General features: G+C 47.7%; 1 protein-coding gene across 3 annotated transcripts in view; it reads left to right on the forward strand.

Moving 5' to 3' along the window:
* Nucleotides 1-1112: 1112 nt before the first annotated feature.
* The window catches only part of STARD8 (StAR related lipid transfer domain containing 8), a 72873-nt gene continuing 47377 nt past the window's right edge, over nucleotides 1113-26608 (forward strand). The window contains exons 1-2 of one of the 3 annotated variants that reach the window (XM_023634498.2): nucleotides 1113-1349; nucleotides 15325-15358. In XM_023634498.2, the coding sequence (XP_023490266.1) occupies nucleotides 1305-1349; nucleotides 15325-15358 (79 nt within the window). In that variant the 5' untranslated portion in view covers nucleotides 1113-1304. The remainder of the gene's footprint in view (nucleotides 1350-15324; nucleotides 15359-26608) is intronic. The other 2 variants (XM_070258093.1, XM_070258096.1) reach the window with 2 other exon arrangements.

Raw genomic sequence — 26608 nt, forward strand, 5'->3', positions numbered from 1 at the left:
GGCCCTTTTCCATGAGGCCCCTGGGAGCCTTCTGGCAGCCAGCCATGGCACCCTGCCTGCTGAGGCCTGTGGGAGGAAGGAATCACTGCTTCTTAATGGCCTCCTGCCCAGAAATCCTCCAGAACTGCCTAGTCCTAACTCTATTTCCACCAAAAGAACTGACTTCAGTGCATCCAGAGGGCTCAAGTTCAGATTCCAGGCTAAACTTCCGGATCTGGAGAGTTCTGAGCATGGGAGTGGATAAAGGAGGGACGCCATCATCTCCTCAGAAGATGTTCAGAAAAGGACATAAACCCAGCTATCTGAGCTGCTAAACAGCTGTGATGCCCTGAGGCAGGAGGATGGATGAAATGGCCTTTGAGGGCTCAGGTTCTCTCTGGGGCATTGTGTGATCTCCAATGAATTCCCAGGGCAGTACAGGAGTTCTGAGAGGAGCTGTAACTGTTGTCCAGAATGGAGTTCCTTCCAGACTTGCCCTTTACCTAATCCCAAACAGGAGTCATACATTAGACTTGAGCCTTAGAGACCTGTGACCCTGCCTTTCATTATACAGCCAGGAAAACTGAGGCCCAGAAAGGAGGGGGCCTCCCCAAGGTGCCAGAGTGAGTCACAATTCTGACTTTAAAGCAGCATTGGAGAATCATCCTGTGACTCAGGGCCCAGAGCCTCCCATCTGAGAAGGTTTCCTAAGGCCACAGCTTGTCCCCTTCCACCAACTGCCTTCATACCTGCCTGGGTCCTGCTTGGGTAGAGGGCTCTCCTCTCTGGGCCCTTTTCCTTAGCATTCTTTCCACAGACCTTGTGTGGTCGTGATTGTACTCAGAGGCCCCCAGGGAGAGCTGGTGTGTCATTCAGCAGGAGGCAAGCAGGCAGGCATGCCAGAGTGCAGGTGGTGGGACTGCAGGGTGAGACAGCAGGCAGACTGGACACTCCGAGCTTAGAAACTGTAACGTTCAGGGAATTTCAACTGGCATTGCTGTCCAGTCCCAGCCAACTGGCTAACGATGCCGAGTTTGAATCAGTGACCCGCCTCCTGATCCCTCCTCCTTAGCTAGCCTCTCTCCGTTCCTCCCTCCCTCCCTCCCTCCCTCTCTTCTTCCCTCCCTCGGCTCTCTGGGTGTGGAGGCGAGCTGAGCTCAGGCCAGCGCTGCTCTGCCTCTCCCTTCTCAGTGCTGGCTGATGGAGCACAGGGCCAGGGCTGGCTCTCGCCGAGCCCTGGGTCCCCTCTAGCTCAATCCCCAGAGAGGGAGAGGCTCGTGCCCAGCAGCGTTCTGCTAGGCCCTGTAAGCTCCCTGCACCCCACCATGCCTCTGCTGGACGTTTTCTGGGCTTGCTTCAGGAAAGTGAAGGTAAGTGGCTGCCCAGACCCAGCCTACCTCACTGCTCAGGGGAGAAGGAGGCAGCTGGGGACCCTCCGTGCTGGCTGCAAGGCATATGGGCTTCTGAGACTATCTTGGAGCTGGAAAGGCTTGGGTTCAAGTCTTGTTTTTGTCACTTAACCAGCTCTGTGAGCTTCTCCTGCTTTCCATAAAACTCTGTTCCATAAAACTTGCTTCTGTTGCTTTCCAGCCTCTCCACAAAGGCAAGATTCTTAAGCCTCGGTTTCCTTAGCTTTCAAATGAAGACAATAGCGACTCCAACTTTATAGGATGATGAGGTTGGTGTTATTGTTTACATATTAAATGTAAGCAGATATGAGATAATGTGTGTGAAGTTCCTAATGTGATGCCTGGCATGTAGCGTCCATACAAATAACGGTAACTACTGGGATTATTACTAATTTCCATTAACATATATTCAGCACCTACTCTGTGCTAGGCACTATAGGAGTTACACAAAGACAAAAAGGGATGTGGCTTCTGTCCTCAAAGAGGACATAAGAAAAGTGACAAATCTTTATCAAGCACCTACTATATGCCAGACACAATATTAGATATTCAGTCAGTCAATAAATATTTGTTGAGTGCCTGCTGTCTCCTGGACATGGGGGGTACACGAGCACAGCAGGACACACAAGGATGTGTAGGGCATGATTTCTGTTCTCAAGAACCAAGGAATTGGAATTTATTTAGCATCTGTTACGTACCAGACATAGGCACTTTCAATTCATTGACTGTTGTGGTAATATTCACCACAACCCACTTTTTTCCTGCTTTTGTAGGTGGGGAAAGAACAGTGTGAACAATTAAGAAATATTTACAAGGTCACTCAGATATGACTGGCAGAGCTGGGATCTGAACTCCTAAGTCGTTATACTCTTCTTGATGCTATGTGGCATCCCACAGTTCAACCCAGTAGGAAGACCTTTAAACAACTAGTTTGCCTGTAAGATAGGATGAAAGTAAGGCTGGGACCCTTGAAGGGAAAGATTACTTCCACTGGGAGAGACTTAGAAAGGTTTCTCAGGAGGTCACATTTGGGCTGAGCCTGAGGCTGGAAGGAAGAGACGAGTTTGTCAGTCCGAAAAGGGGGGAAGGGCATTCCAGGCATGCCTGGCAGAGGGAACTTCATGAGCGAGTCTGGAGGCAGTCAAGTGATGGTGGGTTGGGGGAGGGGCTGGTTTTGTGACGTGTCTCAAGTGCAGGGTTCAAGGAGAGAGGAGTTAGAGATGGGGAACTGGGAGCTGCCTCCCATAGGGTTTGGAATTGATCTGTGGGTTCGTGGTCCTCACCTAACAGGGGGCCCAAATGAGATTTTCACCAATCTGTGGTGAAATGAGAGAGAAGTGGGGATGATGTAGTACTCAGTTTTCAGAAAGCTAAATGAATTCAACTCAAAGGACTATTCTTCATTTGGAGACTATTATGTTCTTCTTATGGAAGTGGTGTTCAAATGATCTTTCTTTTATGAGATAGGAGTGAGAGATTCTTAAAAAGTCTGTCCTCAGAAAAATAAAAAATTTGCAACTCTCTGACTGTTCCCCCATTTATTTATTTAAAAATTGTCTTCCTCATCCATGAAATTCCAATGTCTTGGGACTGTTGTTTTAGGGGATGGGGGTGATTTCAGTAAAGTAGGGATATAATTAAATGGATGGTTTTAAGAAAAGCACTCTAGCAGCCTCAAGTGGGGATGGTGTGGAAGGGCCCAAGCCGTGACGTGGAGGTCAGGAAGGTGGCTGTGATGGTAGTAAGGATGGGTGGGGAGGAGATGATGAGAGACACATCTAATAATGAGGACAGGGCAAAGGGGAAGTGAAAGTGCCTGTGAGGTTTGACACCCACTTGGCACTGCTGTCCACTACACTAGTTAACCATTCTGGGTACTTGGCATGAATTTAAATCCCTTTACACTCATTACCCCAATCTCTCAGACTCCCAGCAAACACTCCCAACCCACGTCAGCCTCTTAGAAATTGTTGGGATAGAGGAGTCACAAGAAAGGTCAGGGACCTCTATCGTAGGTCACAGACACTGGCCCACATGCACACATTCACTCATGTGGGTGTCTGCAAACACAGGATATATTACTCTTAGCTGCACACACATATGCATAGACACATCATTCAAGCATGCACACGTACACATACATAGAAGGAGACAAACACATCCAAATTCACATGCACGCACAGGCAGTGCATATCCACAAGCATGTAGACTCACACATGTGCCTGCAAGCACATACAGAGGTAGGCGCACACAGACCCAGGCACATATGCAAAATTAGGTAGACATACAGAAGCACGCACACAATGCAAAGTCACATGTCCATGCATGTGCACACAAAGGGCTGTGGCAGACACGAATCAACACATGGTTAGATCTCAGGGCTGAGGCAGCCTGCCAAATCCATACACATACTTGGGTTTTGTGTTTCCTTTTTGAATGCTCCTGCATTGAGGCCTCAGTCAGATAGGCAGGCCATCTGGGCTTGTAAGGTCAGTCAAGTGCATGGGCTGCTCTGAGCCACCTTCCCTCTCTGAGCCAGGCCCCCTTGCGAGCAATTACATGGCTGTGCGAGAGCGAGAGCTGACTGTGGGGAGGGGCATTGGCTGTGTCAGAGCCTGCCATAACTGAAAGAGCCCTTGTGGATCATCTTGTTCAACTCTCTTGCGGTCCTGATGAGCATACCGAGCCCCCTATCATCCCACACCATATGGAGCTCTCCATCAGCTGAAGAAGCATGAGGAAGGGAGGAAGCTGAGAAGCTTAAGTTTGAATTCCAGCTCCGCCCCCCCCCCCCAACAACACAGACACGCACACATACTGGTTGTGTGCCTTTGAGCAAGTCCTCTCTGAGCCTCAGTTTCCTTGTCTGCAAAATGACATTAATCAGTGCCTGCCTCTCAGAGATGTCATGAGGATTCCGGGAGGTGGTGTCTTTAAAGCGCCTGGCATGGAGTAGGTGGTCAACACGCATGACTTTTGGAAGTCGATTTCTGAACTGTACCTCCAGGGCAGCAAAGCAAAGAACAAGAGTTATTCCATATTTGAAAACTCCAGAGTTGAGGTCTCAGGTCCCATCTGCTCCTTTTCCACAACTCCCCCTCTGCCCTCTACTTTGGCCCTGTCTGAATCTGTTACCAGAAGCAATCCATTTGGGAGCTGAAGGGTGACACCTCAGAAGCCAGGGACACTGGGAAGGTGGCAAGAGGCCAGGCCAGGGCCCAGGACTGCTTTAAGCTGCACTGGGGTTAGTGGTAGCCAAGGGACAAGACGTTTGAATGTGACATGAACCCAGTATAAAGAGTTTCATATGTGTTTGATGTGTCTTCCCTGGAGGCCAGTTGGGGATGGGAAGGTATCCATGGCCTCTCAGCACAACCAAGCATGCATATGAGTCCCCGCACAGCCTCACACTCACACACGCGTACACACAGGACTGTTTCTTTGATGTGTCTTTTTGCCCCCTTCCAACACCTAGCATGGTTTTATGCACATGAAGAGTGCTCAGAACATGGATCCTCTCTCTTGTTACTCTCTTTGCATCACGTGGGCATATCAGTTCCTTGAGGGCACTGACCTGGGAGCTGGGGAATCTGACTGGGGATCCAATCCATATCAGCCATGACCTCTAGGTGACTTTGAGAGGATCAATGCTTTTTACTGTCCCTCAATTCTGTCCTCTTATAACATAGGTAGGTAGTCACACAATATCAGAGACGGAAAGACCTATAGAAGTCAGCTGTTCAGGGCCGCCGGTGGTGCAGCGGTTAAGTGTGCATGTTCCGCTTCTGCGGCCCGAAGTTTGCCGGTTTGGATCTCGGGTGCAGACATGGCACCGCTTGGCAAGCCATGCTGTGGTAGGCGTCCTATACATAAAATAGAGGAAGATGGGTAGGGATGTTAGCTCAGGGCCAGTCTTCCTCAGCAAAAAAAAAAAAAAAAGGAGGAGGATTGGCAGATGTTAGCTCAGGGCTAGCCTTCCTCAAAAAAAGCAAAAAAGAAGTCAGCTGTTCCTCCCTCCCTCTTCCTCCTTCCAAACTACAGATGAAGAAACTGAGGCCAAAGAGGGGACAAGATGTGCCCAAGGTCACACAGGGGCTCTGGACACAGCAGGATCCACACATGGTCTATGTAATAGGCCATAATCGCCCTACTTGTTCTGTGGCAAAATCCAAACACAGCTTTCTTTGGTAGAATCGAAGAGCAATATCAGGTGGAACATCTGTATCCATGCCACACACATAAATGCACGTGGTGGTAACCCTGTCTCGCCTACCCACAGGGCTTCTATGTGAGGCAAAACAAATCATGGACAGAAAAGTCTCTTGTAAACTGGGAAGCCTCGTAGAGGTTAGCCACCCAATCACGGTCCAACAAGGGACACCACTCTTTTCCCCAGTCACTGTACTCACATACTTGGTCATATGTGCATGAAGGTGCTCCTGAGTTCACCCAAGGACACATTCTCAAGCACCTTTTCCTGTGAGTCCACTCTCGTAGTGTGCATGGGACTTCCATGTGACTGTTCTTATCCCTGGCTGCCTGAGCACCTGTTCATATGGGTGTGTGCTTTCACACCCCTTCTATAGGCTCATGTTCACATACATACATATGCTCATGTGAGCACACGTCCTCACATGTGGTTGTTCTGGGCCCTCTCTGCCCCCAGGCCAGCTTGCAGCTTTCCAGTCTTCCCTGGAATCAGCCTGGCAGGATATGGGGTGAAAGTGTGACAATGACTAGGTGATTCAGCAGTTCCATTCCCAGCCTCCAGGACATCTCTACTTTTCCAGACCTTTGCCCTTGTCATCCCAAGCAAGACCAATTTGCCACGTGCAGTGAGTATTTGTTGTGGGAAGGGCAGGAGGGAGTATAGAGAATTCAGGAGAGCATATAAATGTATAGAAACTCTCAAATACTTCTGGATGCCATTCCCACATTCCATGTAGGAATCCTCTCTATCACACTTCACCAAGAGGATGGCTAGACACTGTTGCACACCTCCCATGATGTGGAGCTCACCGCTTCCTCAGATAGCCTGTTTCATCTCAGGACACTGCTGTAGGTCCCTTAATCAGCCTGAGTGTGTGTTTGTGTGTAAGTGATAGTGTACATGTGTACATCTGAAACTTGTACATACAGCCACTTCTCAATTACTGGGTCCAAAGTAAGGAATTATGGCATAGATTCTCAGGTCATGGAAAAACCACTTAGCAAGGGCAGGGCAGGGCCCTATATCCCGCAGAAGGAGGCTTCATCCCCAGACCCCTCTCTGCAGTTCCACAGCCCAGTCAAACAATGTGTCAGTTGAGTGGTGGGTACTGGTTCCCAATATGGGTGAAAAATTCACACTGTGGATTGTTCCTGTGTGGTTAATTGTAAATTGCCTCGCTGCTGACATATGCCACATAGCTGTGAAGCAGAGGTTTATGGTCGGAGGTGAAAGAATAGGTTGTGGCAAGGTTTTTGGCACAGATGGGCTTAAAGAGAGTTGTGGGTTGGTTTCTGGATGATCTAAGAAGCTTTCTGGGAGGTGTTTCCCAGTTCAGAACAGAAGGAAGTTTGGTGTGGCAGAAAGAGCACTGGACATGGAGTCCAACAGACCTGGATGTTATGCCCGCCTCTGCCACATCTCGGCTGAGTGGTCTTGGGCAAACCACCTCTGTTCGGTCGATAAGACTTAATGGAGTTGCCAAGAAAATGATGTATATACAAGCCTGGCATGTGGGAGATGGGCAATTGGCTCGGAATCTGAAAGGATGATCTATGGAGGAAAAGAGAGGGGAAGCTTCTTCAAGGAAGAGTAAGGTTGGAGACAGGAGAGGGAGGAGGCACAGAGCCAGGGGACTTGCCCCGGCTGTAGGAGCTTGGTGTGAATCGTGATGGGACAAGGGGTCAAAATAAGAGACACACATCTGTGGGCGAGAGTTTGTCCTTGGTGCTCTTGAGGCAGTGAACAGACCAGATCTAGAGTAAGAAGACACAAAGTCAGGCCTTCCACCTATCTGAGCTGCAACTTCCTAGCTGTATGACCTTGAGAAAGTTACTTCACCCCTCTGAGCTTTAGTTTCCTGCTCTGTAAAATGAAGCTAAACATAGTACCCACCTCACAAGACTGTTATGAGGCTTAAATGGGTTAATATGTCTAAAGCACTTAGAAAAGTACCTGGCACATTGTTAGTGAGCACTAACCATTTTTATTATTGGTACACTGGGAAAAACTGTAGTTCCTATCTCATAAGGCTGTGGAGAGGATCACATGAAATAATGATGGCAAAGCCTGTTAGGATGTTTATTCGTTGTTCTCTTAAATGAAACGGGAGTTTCCTTAGGCTGGGAATAGCCTTGGGGAATTCATTCCTTCACTCATTCAACCAAGCAATATTTATTCAGGGCCTACTATGTGCCAGGCACTGTGTTAGGCCCTGAGGAGATAGTGGTTAGCAAAATAGCTATGGGTGCCTACTCTCATAGAGCTTACCATCTAGCAGATATAAAAGGAGAATTTTTCACACTCACAACCCTCAAGTGTCCTGTTGGTGGGTATGACTGATTCGGTTCAGAAAATGTCGGGACAAAACTGTTCAGTTACCAATTTTAGTCCATCTAGCACCAGTGAATGGTACTCCTGCCTAGTCTTCAAGGCAAAGGGGTGGCTAAACTGGAGTGTAGAGTACTTCCTGCACCAGCACAGCCAGAACAATCTTGAAAGCGGGCCCAGCTTGGGGAAGCGGATGGGGACCTTCGCAATTTGTCTGATCTGAACTCCCAACACTTGTCTCTCTCCTCCACTTTCTCCATCTGAGCATAATTGGTGTAGTTTGCTCAAGAGTCATCTGAGATTGGGCAATATTTGTTCTAGAGAGTGGGAGAGACAGGGACAGACACTGGAGAGGGGAGACAGGGAGTAGAAAGAAAGGCTTCGAATCTCACTTGTGTCTTGGACACACAAATTCTTACGTTGCTTTCAGCTTCTTTGGTGCCAAAAGGAGTATGAGTCGGGGCTGCTGGGGGTGGAGGAAGTACCTGACCATATGGCTGGTGGAGGCAGAAATTAAGTAGGAAAGCCTGCAGATTGGCAATGCCCCATTTACTATTTTTCCCCAAAGCACTAAAGAAAGTTAGAACGAATATTAGTTCACAATTATAGAGCACATACTATGTGGTGGACACTGTTCCAAGCCCTTCACATATATTAACTCATTTCACCATCACAGTAACTCCGCAAGGCAAGTGCTATTATTCTCATGATCCTCATTTTATTGAAATACGGAAAGGTGAGGAAACTTATCTGGGGTCACACAGCTATGAAGTGATAAACTTGGGATTTTAAACCCAGGTAATCTAGGTCTAAAGTCCATGTTCTATCCACTGTGTTTATGTGATCTGCGCCTCAGTTTCTCCACCTATATAGTGAAGAGTTTAGATTGCTTTATCTCTAAGAGTCCTTCCAGTTCTGGCACTTTCGTTATATTTCATATATGTATACTTCTCTAAACTTCCAGGCCATGTGAAAAAAACCCTGCTCCCCAAATGTCAGTGATTTCCACTCATGGTCCCTGGGGAGGGGGAAGGGAGCCCAGGCTCAGGGAAATGAGCCTGCACTGGAGGCCGGGCTTCCTGGTGGCCCCTATGGCCTGAGAACAGCTGGAGGCTTGGGAAGTTCTGGGAGCCAGGACCTGGACTGCATTTCCAAGTCATTAGTAACAACAACAGGGAGCACCAGCCTAGGCGGCTTGTGCTGGGATGTGGGGTCAGAGGTTTCACGGTGGGGGTAGGGGCAAGAGCGGTGCCTTGACCCCATCCCTCTGGCCCACCCCTGAGCTCCTGCTGCTGCTGCCACCCAGGGACCTTGGAGTCCAGTTTGACTGGCAGTTCCAAGTCTGTGGCTGCCAAGGGGCAGAGGAAGGGAAGTCCTGCAGTTGGGGAATGGGGCTTAAGGCCCTAGAAATGGACGTGGGCTGACTTTCTCTGGCCTTTCCTCTACCCTGGGCTGGGTCACTCTGGGAGCTCAAGAGAGGAATGTGGTATATAACATATATATGATATAACATAGTAGCTGCTGGAAACAGAACACCAATCTGCTAGACCAGGGTCTGCCTCTTCTTCCTCTTTCTGAGCCTCAGTTTCCTCAACTACAACCTGGGAAGAATACTCCCTACGTCATAATTGATTGCAATGACGACATATATGAAAGGGCCTGCCACACAGTAGGCACTCGGTAAATCTGAGTTAAATTTGAGGATAGTTGATAGGTTGCTCTAGGTGACCCTGGCCCCATGGCTTATGCTCTCAGTTTCCTCATCTATAAAATAAGGAGACATTTTACCAGCCTAAGGAGAGCCTAGAATTGGGTACATCCTGCGGAAGTAAAAAGATGGTGGGAAACACTGATGTCACAACCCAAAGTTCGGGAAGTGGGCTGTTTAAGTGATTCCTCCCACTCCTCCTATCCCCATCTCTACTCCCACTGCTAGTTGAACTAGTCCAGAGTCTGGAAAAAAGGCTCCATTCCACCCTGGAACCACTGTGTCTCTCCCCTCCGGTCCCTTCTTGCACTCACTCCGTCTAAGGCCTCTCTCCCAGAAGGACTCCCAAGCTCTGGGCAGGAAGGAAGGTCCCTGTTGGCTGGTGGGAAAGTCAAGTCTTTGGGATATGGCATTCCTGAGATTATCCAGAGAACCCCTGGGGGTTGCAGCTGCTCTCTCACTCTCCTCCCTGGCCCAGCTCCCGCCTGCTGTAGAGGCAGGCAGGACAGTGGAGCCCGAGGCTGGAGAAGGCTCGGGGAAAAGGGTCCGAAGTCAAGGAGCAAGGCCTGGAGTGGCCCTGCGGGCCAGGCAAGGAGTGAGGAAGGGAGGTCCTGCCAAGACTGGCAGGAAAGAATTAAGGTGAAAAGAGTCCAAGGGAGCAGGAATTTCTGTCACGGGATGAGTTATAAACTGATATGCAGATCAACGTTCCTAGACTACAGATCGGGTACTCTTTTTGGGGGTGGGTGAATGTGTATGAGACCAAGGTTTCCTGCTGGGTAGGAAAGGAGAGTCAGCCCTTCTGAGAGGTCCCACCCTTCAAGCTATTATGGGACAGCTTGTACCCTCAGAGTGGGGACAATGGGCAGATAGACCCTCTGGGGATTCCTCAAAAAGCTGTCCCGGACTCTGAGTTCTACAAAGACCTTCTAGAAGCCATTTCTTCCACTGCCCTTTCTCGGCTGGGATCGTCCCTCACCCTCTACCTCGTGATGGAAGGATAAGAATTGTCAGGGGCCACCTATCATTATAGGCAACAAATCTGAGGCCCAGTAAAGGGTCAAAGGCACATGGTCAGGCCCTGAATGCTTGTGTTGATCAGTCCTACTCTAAACCAGGTCTCCTCTGCTCTTTCTGAGGAAGAGATTGGTGTCCCTCAGGCCTGCAGCACCCCACTCCCAGCAGGTGTCACACTCTGCACACGAGCACATGTTCCCAGGCCACTTGATTGGGGTTTAAAAGTGGCACCCTGACACCAATGCTCCAATTTAGGACGTGGTAGCAAGCTTATTCTAGCCCCAGCCTGCACACCGCTGTCTGTGTGCCCAGCTGTCTCCATGCTGGACTGTGATCTCTAAGGACTGAGCCGATGTCTTATCCACCCGCATCCAGCCCAACACAGCCCCTATTCTAGGCCTAGCCCAGAAGAAATTGGCTGAGTGCTTAGAACACACAGGTACACACATGTACGTACAAGTGGCCACACCTATGCACCTCCTCCCAGTGGAGAGACCCCAAAAGACAGAGGAGTCAGCTCCTGAGGGTTCAGGGGAGCCTGCTTCCCATGGTAGCCATAGTCTCTGCTGGGAAAACACAGGCTGGCGCCGGGGGCGGTGAGAGCCCCCTCCAGAGGGAGGGAGGGTCAGGCTGTGAATAGGGCTCTGTGTGGCCTAGCTGAGAGGGCTGGGGGAGGCTGGAATGTGAAGAACGTGTTTTCATGACTGGCCCCAGGCTTGGGCCTGTGGCACAGGGCTGGCTAGGGGCTGAGAGGGGAGCAGAGAAACCAGGCAAGGAAAGGACAAAAAGTCTCTCCAGGCCTGCCCTCAGATAGCAGGACAAGGACTGGTCATAGATCCTGTAGGCCCAGCAGAGAGGATGCTGTGCAGAGTGAGCTCTGTCCTGGCCACTCATGGCTGAGGACTCCTTGCATCTGGACAAAGCCTGTCAGTAGCCTTTGCAGCTTGTCTCCAAACCACCCCTCTCAGACCTCCCGATTTCTCACCCAGCAACCAGCTTTCTTCTCCTATCCTCCTTTTGGCTCTGGCTCTCTCTTTTTCACTCTTTCAACATGATTCTCTTTTTCTCTTAAAAACTCCTGATCTTTTTCTGTCTGGTCACTTTATCACCAACTAGACTGCAAGCTCCTCAAGGGCACGGATCATATCTGCTGCTGTGCAGCTTTGCATCTGCAGGTCTGTCATAGTGCCTACTGGACAGCTCTGAGCAGATGCTCCACAGACGCCTCAAATCCAATGGGTCCAAAATGAGGTTCGTTACAAAAGGAAGATTCCCCTTCCACCTGCTCTCAGCCATGCCTTTTCCTCTGTTCCTGACCTCAGTTAATAGACTCATCACCCACCCAGTTGCCCAAGCCAGAAACCTTGGATTCATCCTCAACTCCTCTCTCATCCTCTCACATCCTATCATTTACTTTGGTTCTACCATGTAAATAGGCTATATATTGGTCCCCACCTTTCTATCCCAAAGGCCACTGCCCTGATCTGCTCTGGCCTCCCTGTCTCTAGTTTTGCCTAGCCTCCTTCCCCCACGCCCATTCCTGATCTATTCTTCACTCAACAGATAAACATTCTGAAATCTAAATCTGACTATGTTACCCCCTTGTTTAGGCCCCTTCAATGGCTCTCCACTGGGCTTTGGGTAAAGTTCAAGTCCCTTCACATGATCTACAGAGTCCTTCATGATCTGGCCCCTACCTGCTGCTCCAGAATCATTTCTCACTCTCTATCTGGCACTCTGCTCTCCAGCTGGACTGCACACAGTTCCTCAAACCACACAGGTCCACACCTCTTTGCCATTCCCTATGCTGTTCCTTCTGCCTGCCATGCTCTCTGCCCCCTAGTCTGCCTCACGAACAACTATTCATCTTTCAAGACCTGTTCCAAATGCTGCTTCCTTCATGAAGGCCCTCATGACAACGCACCTGCACCCCCAGCAACTAATCACTCCCTCTGCTCAGTTCCACAAAGCTTTATCCTTTCCTGTGGCACTTCCCTGGAATTGTGACGATTTGTGCACGTGGCCTACCCGCCCCACCCAACTTGGCTGTGAAGTCCTCAAGGGCAGAGGACATGCCTGATTTATCCGAGTCCTTGAGTACTCAGCACAGGGCCTGGCCCTGAGGAGGCTCATAGCGAGTAAATGAATGAGTGAATGAATGACGCACTGGATGGGAAGACTGTCACCACTGATCCTGGTCTTCTTCCAGAGTTGCTGTCTCTGTAGCTGCTGGACTCCCGGGTTCAGAACGCCCAAGTGAGAGGAATATGTTCTACAGCCAGGAAACAAAAAGAGCCTTCACTCTGTAGCAGAACTCTGATACAAAATTTCATGCTTCATCTTTCCCTGTAAGCCTCTCAGCTACCCAAACAGCACTGGGATCGGAGTTCAAAGCAGAGTGAAACTTATCGTCCTGGCCCAGTCCAGGTTATTCTGGACCACAGAGAGAAAAGAATAGGATGCAATAAAATTGAGAGCCCCGTGGGCCTAAAGTGTAAACTTGATTCTGACATTTACTAGCTGTGTGACTTTGAGTAAGTCATTTCACTTCTCTGGGCCTCATTTTCCTCCTGTGTCACATGATGATAAGGAAACCTACCATGTAGAATGTTTGTAACAGTCAAGCAAGGCTACCTATTTGTAACCTATAAATCCCTGTGTAAATTTAAAGCCTAATTAACTCCTGAGCTGTCTTTAATTCTGTTATACTTACGATGGGTTGGGGGGTAGGGTGGGAAAGGAGAGAGTTTAACATGAATAGAACAGGACTGCAGAGTTAACAGTCTGTCTTACCCATCAGTTCATCTCCTAATCTCCCATGACTGTCACATTTAGGACCTCACAGGGGCCTGCTTCCTCCTTCTCTCCCACTCTCTCATGCTTTCTTTTTACTCCCCTTTTGTCCATCACTAAGAATTATATTGACTTTCTTAATCATAGGTCTACTTTGTAGATTTTTAGGGGAGTTTCATATGTGTCCCTCCTAGTCTCTCTCCTCTTTTCACACCTATCTCATTCTAGAATTTTCCATCTCCCTCACACTAACATCCCTCGAGGGCCCTGCTAATGAACACTCAGTGGAGGACACCTCCTACCTCTCCTCTCTCCTGTGGCCAATTGTAGGTTTAACATTTATTAGGTTGTCTCGTGATATCCAAGGCTGGGTCTGACCTTTAGTCATTTTAGGGTGATCGAGGGCTGAGACTAATCTCCTAGGACTAGAAATCATTGTGGTCAAGTGTCTACAGCTGATGTGACAATCATTTGCAGGGGATAAGAGAGATGACAAATACTATGGTCAATTCTTCCCTGATATTCCTTCGGTTGATTGAGAGGCTGGCTGCATAAAGGCAGGAGAATAGGCAGGAAAACCCTTCAACCTCTAAGAGGCACCCTTCTTTCTTTCCTTCTTAACTGCTGAATTAACATCTCTATCTCTACCCTTTTAGCCCAAGCCACCGACAAATGCTTACCTGAACTATCGCAAAAGCCTCCTAAGAGATCTCCCTGCTTCCACTCTAGCTCCACAATCCCTGCCCCACAGCAGTCTGAGTGAGCTTTCTAAGGTGAAAATCAGATCTTGTCATTCTGCTGTCTGCCCTCCAACGGCAACCTGCTGTAACTAGAATCAGAGCCCAAGTCCCCACCCTGGCCTTCAAAGCCCTGAATAATCTGGCTCTTGCCTCTCTCTTCAACTTCTGTCTGGAATGTTCTGCACCCCGATCATCACATTGCTAGCTCTTTCTTGTCATTCAGGCCTCTGCTCAAAGTTCAGCTCCTCTGAAAGACCCTCTCTGATCACCTTTTCTAAAGCAATCCCCACTGTATTCCTCCTACCCTATCATTCTCTACCTCATCCTGTTTTTGAAAGTTTCTCCATTTTAGTTCTTAGTAATGTCTGAAATTTCCTTATTATTTGTTTGTTTACCTATTAATGTTTGTTCCCGCTCCATGAAGACAGGGACTTTATTTGTCTAGATCACTGCTACATGCTTAGCATCTAGCATAGTGTTCCGTAGGGCACTGGTGCTCTATAAATATTTGTTGATTGAATGACTTCATAAGGTGCTTTATCATTTTAAAAAATGCTTTCATGTACATTAATTTCTCACAAAGGCTATGAGGTTGAGACTATTACTATCCTAGTTTCACAGATGCAGAAACTGAGGCTCAAGAGGTTATGTCCAGTGTCACATAACCAGTAAGTACAGGAAGGTGGCCCTGAAATTGAGCTTTCTAATTCTAAATACTGCTCCTTCTGTCAACATGTCTTGCTTCTAACCTGGCTGAGCAATACCAAAGATTGTATGTGCCAAGCAAATGGTGACCAATTCCTCAATAATCCTTATTGTCAGGCCTTGGAATAGTACTGTGAGTTATGCAGACTGTCTCCAATCCCCTGACCTGGAGGCACTCTCCATTCCATGAGAGTGAAGTGAACCAGAGGAGTTAGCTGGTAAAGTAGAAGAAAGTATTTTGGAGTGGGCAGTCCGGAGTCTGGGCTTCTAGGCTCCACTTTGCTCCCTACTTGTACTTCGTTTTCCTTTTCTGTGGGCCTCAGTGTGTCTTTCTGTAAAATGGGTAGGTTGAACTTGCTGATGTCAAAGATCCCTTTCAGTTCTGATATTGCTTGGCTCTCTGCAGTGCCTTGATTTCTTCTGTTTCCTTTGCAGTGCTTCCCGTTGCTGCAGGGGAGGAAGAATGCTGGTAAGTGTGTGTGGTGGGGCTCACGAGCAGCATGCGATGGGACCGAGCTTCTCAGTGGTCCTCATAGGCTGGGTGATCAGGTCCCCGGGCAGTGGAGCCAATGGCCTAGATACAAAATCTGGAGACATTCTCTCTGTCTCCCTCCAGTGGGCATTTCCTGGGTGACTCAGGCCTTGCCATTTGGAAGTGAATAAGCATGCAGATCTTCTTTATTTCTCAAATGGAGAGTCTTCTCTGGTCAGGGAGCGAGGGGAGGATTTCCCCGAAGCGCTATCAGCAAGTGGCAGCCACTATATGCTTTCCTTCTTCTCACATGCTTTCTTTCCACCAGGAAGTATATTAGGGGTGGGAGATATGTTGGGAAAGGGAACAGGTAAGTGGAAGGTGAAGGAAAGAGACTTGGCATTTGGGGTTCAGTGTCTGTGATAGTCCCAACACATACTTTATTTGGAACACTTCCAAGAGGGTTACTTAGAACTGAGGGGATATATTTAGCCTTGAGGGAAAAAATTCCCTCCTGTTTCTCTCTAACAAGTTTCTTTGAGCCTGACTACCTAGCTGTCTTCTGCCTCTGGTGTTCTACTTGGGCCTGGACAAGTGGGTGGCATTCTGGGAGGAACATCCTTTTGTTAAGGAGGATGCACTTGTCTAGCGGGGGATTTCTGCTTTGGGAAGGAAGAGAAAGGATATTGGCTAGGAATGAATTTGCTGCCGGAGCCTGAACTCCTGGCTTTGCTGAGCTCATCTAGGCCATCCTCTTGACTCCAGCCTGACCTCAGCCATTCCCAGTGGCTTCAGTTTCTCATCAGGATGAACTCATGTGTTCAATGAGCATGGCTCCTAGGTGGCAGTCAGGGCTGGGGGTCGAGGAAACAGAAAGGCACCAATTTAGAAGTGGCATGCTAAGGGCCTGTGCGAAGCATCTTGAGGAGACATTGGAAGAGACAACCCAAGCCCTTGCTTCTGAGAACCTCCCCAAGTACTTGCAGTGGGTTTGGGCGCAGTCTTACCAAGAGGCAGAGAGGGGATCTGGTGACCTCCCAAAGACTTTCCCACCTTAGGACCTTGAGTCCTCGGGTGGTGGCTGCTAAAAAGGAAGAGCCAGCAGGATGAGGTGTTTATTTGCATTGCCATGACAGCAGATGAGAGGGGACCTGTTTTGAAGCAGAAACATTGCTTTGATCAGCACGCAGCATACATCTGCTTCTCCATCCCCTACCTCCTCCCCCCATCACCATTCCAGGGCTTCTTGCTGAGTACAGTTCCTGCTTTGCAACAGAGACTTGGGGGCACAAGATGTGTGGGCTGTCCACCCTGGGGGAAGGACAAACTTCTCCATTTCAGAGACACCAGCTGCAAAGGCTGAAAAGAAGCATCTCAGGCCCTGAAATAGTGACCCTACCCCAGACGAATGCACTTGCAGCTGCCAAGTTGCCTCATTAGAATGTCTGTGTCAGACTGAGTTGCCAGAGCTGAACCCTGGGAGGGTGGGCACTAAGTGGCTTAGAGGTCTGTGGCATATCAGAGGAAAGAGGAGTGTCTTTTAGGGGGTGGGGCTAAGCAGAAGAGGCTGCCACCCGCAGAGCTGAGCTGGGACTGGTTTTTGTGCTACTTCTTTAGCTTAAGGTTTGAAAATGTCTATTTAATGGCAAATGTAGATGCGTGGTCTCAAGCCGATCCAATGACAATTCAGTACAAATTGTGAGTTTATGTGGATGAGGCAATGGAAGCAGCAAGGCACTGGGGATCAGGGGATCTGGATTTTAGTCCAAATTTCATTACTGATTCACTGTGTGAGCCTAGGCAAGAAACTTCCTCTCTAGACCAGTGTCCACATCTAGAAAATGGAGCTTGTCGCATGGGGCTCTTGTACGGACCATAAGAGATAGGGCATTAAAAATGTCAAAGTGCTGAACAAATGTGATTATATCTGAGATTTGGCTTGGGGCGGGGGCAGAACTCTTGATTCGTTTTCTTATTTATCTATTTTTGGAATAGGTAATGTCTTCACGTGTTTCAAAATCCAAGAGGTATGAAAATAAAAGGTCTTCCCACCTCTGACTCTCAAGCACCCAGCAGTCCTCTTGGAAGTGACCAATATTATCAGCTTCTTGGGCCCTTGATGAATTTAGAAGGTCTAAAGAAAGTGAGATGTGCTAGACAGGACTTCAGTGGAGGTTATCACTGCCTGATTTAGGGTAGAGGTAGGGTTGAGGGGAGTGTGCAGGAAGGGCAATGGAGAAGGAATTGTGGGGCAAGAAATGTGGGGCAGTGGTGGAATAAGCATTAGTTTGAGAGTCAAGAGATCTGAGATCCAGTCTTGACTGTGCCACTCATGGGTGAATGATCTTAAGAACCTTCCCCTCTCTGACCATGAGTACTCCATCTGCACGTTGAGCCTACTGTGTTCTCATATGCCATTCTTACAAGTTCCACCAGAGTAGAACAGAAGTGGTGGAAGAGAGGACCAACCACGGACTTTTTAGGGAAGAAAGAAAAAGCCGAGACTGACTCAAAGCTGACAATTGAATATGATTTGCATATGTAATCTTCTTCCTGCTAAGATCAGTCAATCAAAGGTTTCTCTGATGTGCTACTGCTTTTGTCCTAGTGGTCTCGCTGACACTGACGGAGAAAATCTTTGGCTACATCTTCACAGGCAAACACTAGGAATGTCCAACTGGCTTCAACATATGTAGTGCTGCCCAAGCCCAGGAGGATAGCCTGAATGACCTTCGACCATCCTGCTATCATGTTCCAAGAATCCACTAGCACAATGTTTTCTAAATTTCATTGATCTGTGAACCAACTTCACAATTTTACCATCACTTCATCCTGTGCCATTATGTACTTATTTTTCTTTAAATCAACCTGACTTTAAACAATAACTTCACTCTCAGCCGAAATATCTATAAAATTAGAGTTTGAGGTACTAGTTACATCTTTCCTAATACGTATTGAATTCAATATATATCTATCATGATTGAAAATGTCAATGTTTCACTCCAAATCATCCCATGCATAAATACCAAGCATTGGAAAACACAGAGGTCACAAACTAACAGGTCAGGAGGAAGTTTGGGCCTTTGGACCTCACGCCAAGACTGACTAGCTGCTCTCTGGCTCCCCACATCACGTCATACTCCTTCCAAGTCCTCACTTTGTGTTACTTAAGCATGAATTGCTCCTGAGATGGAAATAGGCTCTGAAGCCTAAAAGGAGTGCCCCTCCCTTCAAATAAAATCCACAATTGTGAACTGCCTCGCAGGTCCTGAAGTGAGAACACTTGACTGGGGAACCAGAAGCTCTAGGTTCCGGTTTTGGCTCTGCATTTTGCCAGCTGTGTGACCTTGGGCCTGTCCTTTTATTTCTCTGGGCCTTAGTGTCCCCAACTATAAAATGAATAGTTTGGTCTAAATGACCTCTAAGGTATCTTGCTTCTCTGAAATTCGATGACTCCTTTACTTGCCGACCCTACATTTCTGCTTAACCTACTAGCTCCCCTTCCCAGCAGCCCACAGAGGTGAGGAGGATGCTGACCTTCCCCCCCCACCGCCCTTGCACCAAATCCTCCCTGAGGCCCCTTGCTCCTAGTGCACAAAGCTCCTTTTGTTGCCTGGAGCCATTCAGGGCTTCTCTCCAGGCTCCTGCTGAAGTGGCTGAGGAAACTTGGGGGGTAATAGTTGGCCTGTAACAAGAGCCCTGGCTCCCCAACCTAACTGGCTCCAGCCTGGCTGCAGGCTTGACCTCAGCACCAGACTCTGTCCATCAGCTGCCCCAGATCCCTCCCTCCAGCTCTGAGGGGGCAGGGAGACAAGTTTAAAAGGGGGAAAATAGAAACAAATACATTTATTTAAATGCATTTATTTAAGTTGCTATTGGGCATCACTTCCAAGGCTCAAGAGGGCAGTAGATTGAAATACAGAGCCTAAGAAAATCATCAGGATAATAATAATTCAATTAACTTCCCTTCTTTTGAAAATGACCAAATCATTCCTGTAATTAATTCTTGACAGATCTGGGCATTTAACATTTGCTATTTTATGAAGAACATTTGTAGGGCATAGCCTATCTAACATATGCCAGATACTTTACCTAGCAACTTGGAATAGTATAAAGATCTACTTAGTTAGGAGGTTATCTGGAATTTATTATCATTTGAAACATAAAATCTTTCAACCATGATCAACAGTGAATTCAGCCAAGGAAAAAACACCAGACTACAAGTTGAGATTTCTAAGATCTAGTCCCAGGTCTGACATTAACTCCTTCTGTGACCTTGAGTTAGTCTCCTCTCCTCCTTGGGCCTCAGATTTTCTTGTCTGAAAAATGAGAAGCGTGAACTAGAAGGTCCCCAAATCCTCTGCACTGTGACTCTGTGTCATCCTCCACGCCCTGCCTCTGCCAGAGTCAGACTGAAAGGAGGGAGAGGTAGGGACAGGGTCAGTGGAAAGGCCAATTTCAAGATGTTCTTTGAGTTGGAGGAAGGATTTCCAGATCTGTGGAGGAGTGTAATAACTTCCTTTGGGGTCAAGAGGCTGGGAAGCCAGGTTCCCAATGCTTGTTTTCAGGACTGCAAAACAAAGTTAGGCCTGGGCTAACAGGTTCAGGTCAGGCAAATGTCCTGAGGCACAGCCTAGTTGGCCATTTTCACAGCCTGGGCCAATCCAGATCAGAGCAAGGACTGGGTGGCATGAGATAGCTACCCAGGGGCTGGGGAGGGAATGGGAATTGCAGGTGGAATGACAGGTCTGGAAAGGACTTGGGAAATGCTATTTACACTTCCACCAGAAGGTCCCGTGAATCCTTCAAACTCAACACTAAAGGCTGTAATTCTTCGTCATTCCCTTGGAAACCTTCTCCATCTCCAGGACTCTCTTTCTTGATTAATGCACCATCATCCACACAGTCACTCAAGCAAGAATCAGCTGGACTCCTCCATCTCTTTCATTTGCTGCCATCCAGTCACCAAATCATGCCCATGAAACTTCTCTGTAATGTTTGCTCAACCTGCCCCTTCTTTTCGGCCCATACTTCCATAGCCCTCTATCTCGGTCCTTAGCAGCTCTGGCATGGATGGTTGCTGTGGCTTCCTAATTGGTCTCCCTGCCACCATGCTTGCCTTTCCAGCCCACCTCCCATACTGCTGCCTGAGTTCTCTCTTTAAAAGAAAAATTTGATGATGCTCAAAATCCTTTGATTGTTCCCTACCTTTGGTCAAAGTCCAAATTCTTTGCATTGGCATTCAAAGTCCTTCACAACTTAACCTATCTTTCTTGCTTCATCTCCCACTGCATCCCCACATTTCTGAGCCCCATGGAACAGCTCACTACTTCCTATACATACAATGAACTCTCATCCTGGACTCTGCACTGGATGTGTCTTTGCCAGCCCCCCTGCTTAGCGCATCAAGCCATCCTCTGGATTCCCTTTCCATCTGATTCATGTCTCTCTTATAACATGTCACACCACTCTGCATTTGCCTCTTTTCTTTCCTGTATCTCCCAGAGACCATGAGCTCTTGGTGTACAAGAGCTACATCTGACTGACCCCTGTATTCCCAGAACTAAGCACAGGGCCACACGTAAACAATGAATCTGCCAAGGACTGTCTTTTATTTTTGTTGGCATAGCAAAAGAAATTCTGGTAATCAGACTAGTGACTTCTTCCTCTCAGGAGACTTTCTTCCCTATCATTTTAGCTCTGAACTAGCTTTTACAGATTGACACAGAGCCCTCACTGGCTCCGGATGACAAATCATCTTGAGACAGATCTTTGAGGGTCCAGTAGTTCCAGACAATGGTGCAGATCCATGGAAAGCACATTTCCACCAAACCCTTGAAACTTGGAGGTTGCCCTACATCACAAGGCAGGGAGGGCACTTAAGGGCCATATTAACGTGATTTTCAAACCAAGTACTGAAGACATTCACTGGAGGACATGAGGGAAGGACAGAGTAGAGGGGTGGTTCATTCAACCAAATCTATTTTACCCTTTGGCTCCATGAAGTTTTCATTTGGAGACTGGAGTTGGACACATAAAAGTGGGTGTTGGAGACCACTGCTCTAGTTCAGTGCTCAATTGCTAACAGGTTCCCTTTTATGCCATTCCCACTACATACCCACTCAGGCTCAGATCAAACTCTCCAGGCATGGTCAGGCATCCCTTTTCTCTCTACTCAGTTGAAAGTTCTTCTTTATATGGAGCCAGAATCTGCCTCACAGCTTCCACCCAGTGGTTCTGTTTTCACTCCTTGGAGTCTCGTGGAAGTTGTTGTGTTCCTTCTTCCCCATGATCAGCCTGCTGACATTTAGAATTTCCCAAAGCCTGAGATGCAAGAGACCTTGTAGCTCATATAGTCCAGTGTTCTCATTGCAGTTGGGGAACGCGAAACCCAGAGAAGGTAGGTGATCTGCACAACAGCAGACAGCTCATTGGTGGTAAAACTGAGACTAGAAATACAAGTCCCCACTCGTCTATAATGCCCTCCCCAGAATCTGTCTTTCCCTAGAGTAAACAGCTCCATCTCCTAAAAGGATTTCTCACAGTCCCGATAACTCTTTCCTAAACTTACTCCTGATTGAGAGTAACCAATGTCTAAAGATCAGCAGCTCAGCTGGTGAAGGCTCCATAGCATCCAGGCTTTAGTAGGCCTGGGTTAAGGGCAAAAGCAAAGGAGTGCAAACTGGCATCAGAAGCAGAGCTGTTCCCTCACTACAGCCAGGATGCTATTCTCTTCGTCGTCCTCCTCTTTCCATAGGACTGAATTCCATTCCAATAACCCTCCTCCCATGGCAGGGCAGCCAAGGGACAGCTTTCAGAGGCCCTGTCTGACCTGTTTGCTAGAGGGTCCCTGCTGTGTGACCTTCCACATCCCAAACCCAGAAACAGGAAGAATTGGTTTGGTTTACATTTTGAGAAGAAAAATGAAAACATAGGAAGTAGAGCTCCTGAGAACAGAGGCTTCCAACTCTGTGTCCATGTGCCCCTGGAGCAGGATATTTCAGGGAATACATTCCACAGGGGAAGGGAATGGCCTCCTTATTAAAAACAAAACACAAAGCCCTTCAAGATTTGGAAAGAGACAAAGGCCAAAAGGGGACCTTAAGGAGTGGAGGGGCAGTTGTTTCAGAATCTCCAACTCTTCCCTCGATCCGCCACTTGGCGCCATCATACTTTGATCTCACTGCTGTTATAACCACATCTGGCCCCCAGAGATGCCCTGCTCCCTTTAACCTATGGCCAAAAAGAAGGTCTAAGCCCCTTTTCTTGTTTATGTGAGGATCATCAAAGTAGGCTGGCACTTAGAACCTTCCTTTAAAACCAAGAAAAAACAGACATGAATTAATTACAGAACATGCAAATGGCAAAATATTCAGGGTTTACAAAGTGCATGCTTCTTGTCTCAAGAAAGCCAGCAAAAGTGGGGCAGCACTTTGCCAGTCCCCAAATATCTCTCAGGATAACTATTTCATCACCCTACATGAGCTGCTATAAGTTTGCCTGGCTTTCTCCCCTTTCAGTTCTCTGTCGCTGGGAGGTGGGTGCTTTCTTATTTCCCAACCACAGTTACCAAAAGGGTCAATGCAAAAGGTATTTTAGAAAAAACCTTCCAGAACACCTAGGGTCCTTTCCACTTCTGGCTTCTGGGCTGAGGAACATAACTAGTTTGCAGGCTAGTTGGCAGGGTAGAAGTGTGGGTCATCTGGGTGACAAAGAAACATGGTCCTGCAAGGAAACAGTTCTGGCCATCTCTGGAGCATCTACAGGCACACGTGTACACGTGTCACATGCATGCATGTTTGCACACACACACACATAGCCTCTTTACAAAAATCTTAGTTTTTCAGAGTAACAATACCTTCGCCACACAAAAATGTACCACTGTCTCTTGCTTCTCAAAAGGGGCTATGTATTCCCCTGGGCCAGAGGTGAGCAGAACCTCCTCCTGGGAGATGCTTCCAAGAGCATCTGCTTGTAATGGCTCATTCTCCCTAAAAGATCTAGGGGCAAAACATCATTTTTATATGAAAACAAGCATAGATACATGTTATGGAATAGCATGCAAAATTCACCTGAATTTGTAAGATAAAAACGGAGACTTCAAAGAAATTTCTCATTTGTGGCTGGCTACATGGGCTTCTCCAGCTCCTGGGGGCTGTGTGGGGAATGAGTTCATTCTGTTCAACCATTTGGGGGTACTTTGGTGTAAAAGTTTGAGAACAACCCACTGAAATGGTAGACTGTGAGGGTAGAAAGTTTGTCTCATTCCTCTCTGTATCCTCATGCCTAATACAGAGCCAACCACAGACAGAGTGCTCAAGAACTATTTGCTCCATCCTTCTACCCTCCCATCCACCCACGAATCCTTGCCAAGAAACAAGCAAAAAAGGTAGCTTTAAGCTAGTGGAAAGAGCTCAGTTTCTGGAGAATTCAGATAGCTCTGGGTCTGAATTCTGACTCTCTCACTTATTAGCTATGTGCCCACCTCTCTGAGCCTCAGTTTTCTCAGTTTTAAAATGAGGATGCAAATACCCAACTCCTGGGTTGTAGTGGGAATTAAGCATGGTGGTGAGAGTGAGAGTGAGAGTGCGATGCTCTCTAATCTCCCAGGCGATACACAAATTATAGTTATTAAGTGATTATAAAATGACCATCATGACTATCCCAAGCAGGAGGGTGAGAGAAGGGAGAGATGTTTTCTCCAGTCAAAAAGTCTAACTTGAGATGAAGAAGGCAGAAGCTGAGGCCTCAGGAATGAGCCCCTGGACCTCTGGGATGGGGAGGGCCTATGTGAATTGTGGCTCCAGAGCCCTAGCCCGACTCCAGGGAGACAGTGTGCAGGCCAGAGGGCAACTTCGGGTAGAGCAATGGAAGGATCAGATGCGCCTCATACACCTAAGGTCTCCCAAGACCAGGTGTGCTTACCTTCTCATGTTTGCCAATGAGCCCCTTTGAAGCCTGGCTCACAGAAATGGTCATTCATCAGCAGGGGCTAAATTTAGTACAACTAGGTGTGATGACTTGGCTGCTAACAAGCTTTATGACCTTGGGCAAGTGCCTTCTCCTCCTGGGCCCTGACTTCCCCATCATTAAAAGGGGGGGATTGGATAGTATGGTCTCTAAGGCCCTTCAAGCAATTATACACTACGGTTATGTGACCCTTTATTGGAAAGGGGTTTGAGCTTGATTTTCCAAAAATGTGGTTTTCCAAAAATGTGATCAAACTGATCATCTGATCATTTGATACTGAATCTTGGGCTTTAGTGAAAAACAGTGAAAAGTAGTGTAGGGAGCCCTGGCTGGGCCCCCCTTCTGTTTGTAAAGTCTCTTGGTCCCTATGGCTCCTTCCGCCTGTGTCTAGCTGGACTGGCCCAGCTGGACACTTCCAGAGAAATCCATGACCACAGTCCAGGTGAGGGGCGGGTGAATGAAGCAGGTGTTTCCCAAGTCCTGGGCTCTGGCCCAGGTTCCTCACAGTATAAAATGAGGAAAGGAAAGAAAACAGGAAATTATGCCCACTATATGTACCTAATTGTTCAGGAAGAAATCTTTCTAGGAAGGCCTTTGTCTCAGAAGTCAGCAGTAGCTGCTGAGTTGGAAAGCTGACTGCTGCAGCCTCTGGGATTCTGGGACTCCTCCCTCCCCATCTCAGTCTTTGCCATCTCAGATCTTGGCCATTCTTCGAAGCTCAGTTCAAATACCGTCCTCTCTCCCCTTCAAATCCCCAGCATATTATGTACCTATCTTAACCTATCTTACAGCACGGACCATGTTCTGCCTTGTGTTGCAGCTATTTCTTTTCAGATATGGATTAGAAATAGAATACATTCTTCAGGGAAAAATTTCGACCTTTACATCTGGATATAAAATGGAGAGCCAAAATCCCAAAACCCTTCACTCCCACTTTCCAGAATTAGCCACTGTTAGGAGGGCATTTTGTAGCTTCCCATAAAGCTTGTATTGTCAAACCTATAGAAAATGCAAGAGTATGATGCTTTGGACAGAATACTGGCTATGAAGACTAAACACTTGGGTTTGTAGCTCAGTTCTCCACTTGGCTAGTCAGATCAGCTTGGGTGAATTCTGTCTCTTCACTGACCCTCAGTCCTATGCTCTGTAAAAGGGGATACCAGTTCCTTTCCTGCTATCTAACAAGGTTGTTGTAAGGACCAAAAAGACGAAATAAATGAAAGCACTTTGGAAACTGTAAGAGATGCTGTATTTATCTCCATGTTTTTCCCTGTGACTTGACGGTAAGCACCTTGAGAACAACATCTTAGTCCATCTGGGCCTGGGTCCCCATTGCCCCTAGTTCCGATGACCTGTCCAGAAGAGGCAGGTGGTAAATGCTGGAGGATATGGAACTGAATCCCAGGGGGTGTGCTGCCCCTAGATGGGTTGATGCTTTGCTTCTGCCCTGGTTCTGGGCACACAGTTCCTTGACCTTTCTTTGGAGCCAAACCCAACTGAGAGGACCATTTTTCTAAAGTTACTTGACTTTCAAAATGCTTCTCCACTTTGAAAATTCTGCAACTCCTGTTTCCACCCTCTACCTTCCTCAGCTCCCAGTTCCTTAGATTCTGGCCCCAATTAATGCTGTCAGAGGTCTACACACACACACACACACATGTGTGGATATGTGTGTGTGTGTATGTGTGTGTGTGTGTGTATATATATGTATACGTATATATATATATACACACACACAGAGAAAGAGAGAGAAGTAGCCAGGAATATCCAATTTTCTAAATGGGCCAGATACAAAATGGTTGAAAATTAGAGCTGGAAAGCTCCTCGGATATCATTTAGTCCAATCACTCCCCTGAAACCTGTAACAGATGGAGAAACTGCGACCCAGAAAAGGGAAGGGACTTGCCCAGGGAGTTAGAGGCTTTGACAGCCAAGTAAAAAGGGGAATAGGCAAGCCTCTGCGCTGAGGGGGTTCAAGTTAAGAGAACTAGCCTGGGTGGGGCCTGAGAAGAGATGAATGTGGTCAGAGAGGGAGGATCAATCAGAAGAAGGAGTTGGGACCAGCTGCAAAATTCCCCTGGAAAGTGGAAATAAAAGAAATATGAGGGTTGTGGTTTAGCAAGTTATTATGAGTCTTGCTGAGCAAGGAGAGGAGGAGAGAGGAAGAGAAAAATAGAAGGGGCCAGAAAAGGAGAAAAAAGGGAAGAAGGAAAGCTAAACCAGGCTAATGGAGGACATTTAGAGTGGTAGGGTCAGTAAGGGCTAAACATAGCAAGT

This window comes from Equus caballus, chromosome X (assembly GCF_041296265.1).
Source record: "Equus caballus isolate H_3958 breed thoroughbred chromosome X, TB-T2T, whole genome shotgun sequence".
NCBI classification, from domain to species: domain Eukaryota; kingdom Metazoa; phylum Chordata; class Mammalia; order Perissodactyla; family Equidae; genus Equus; species Equus caballus.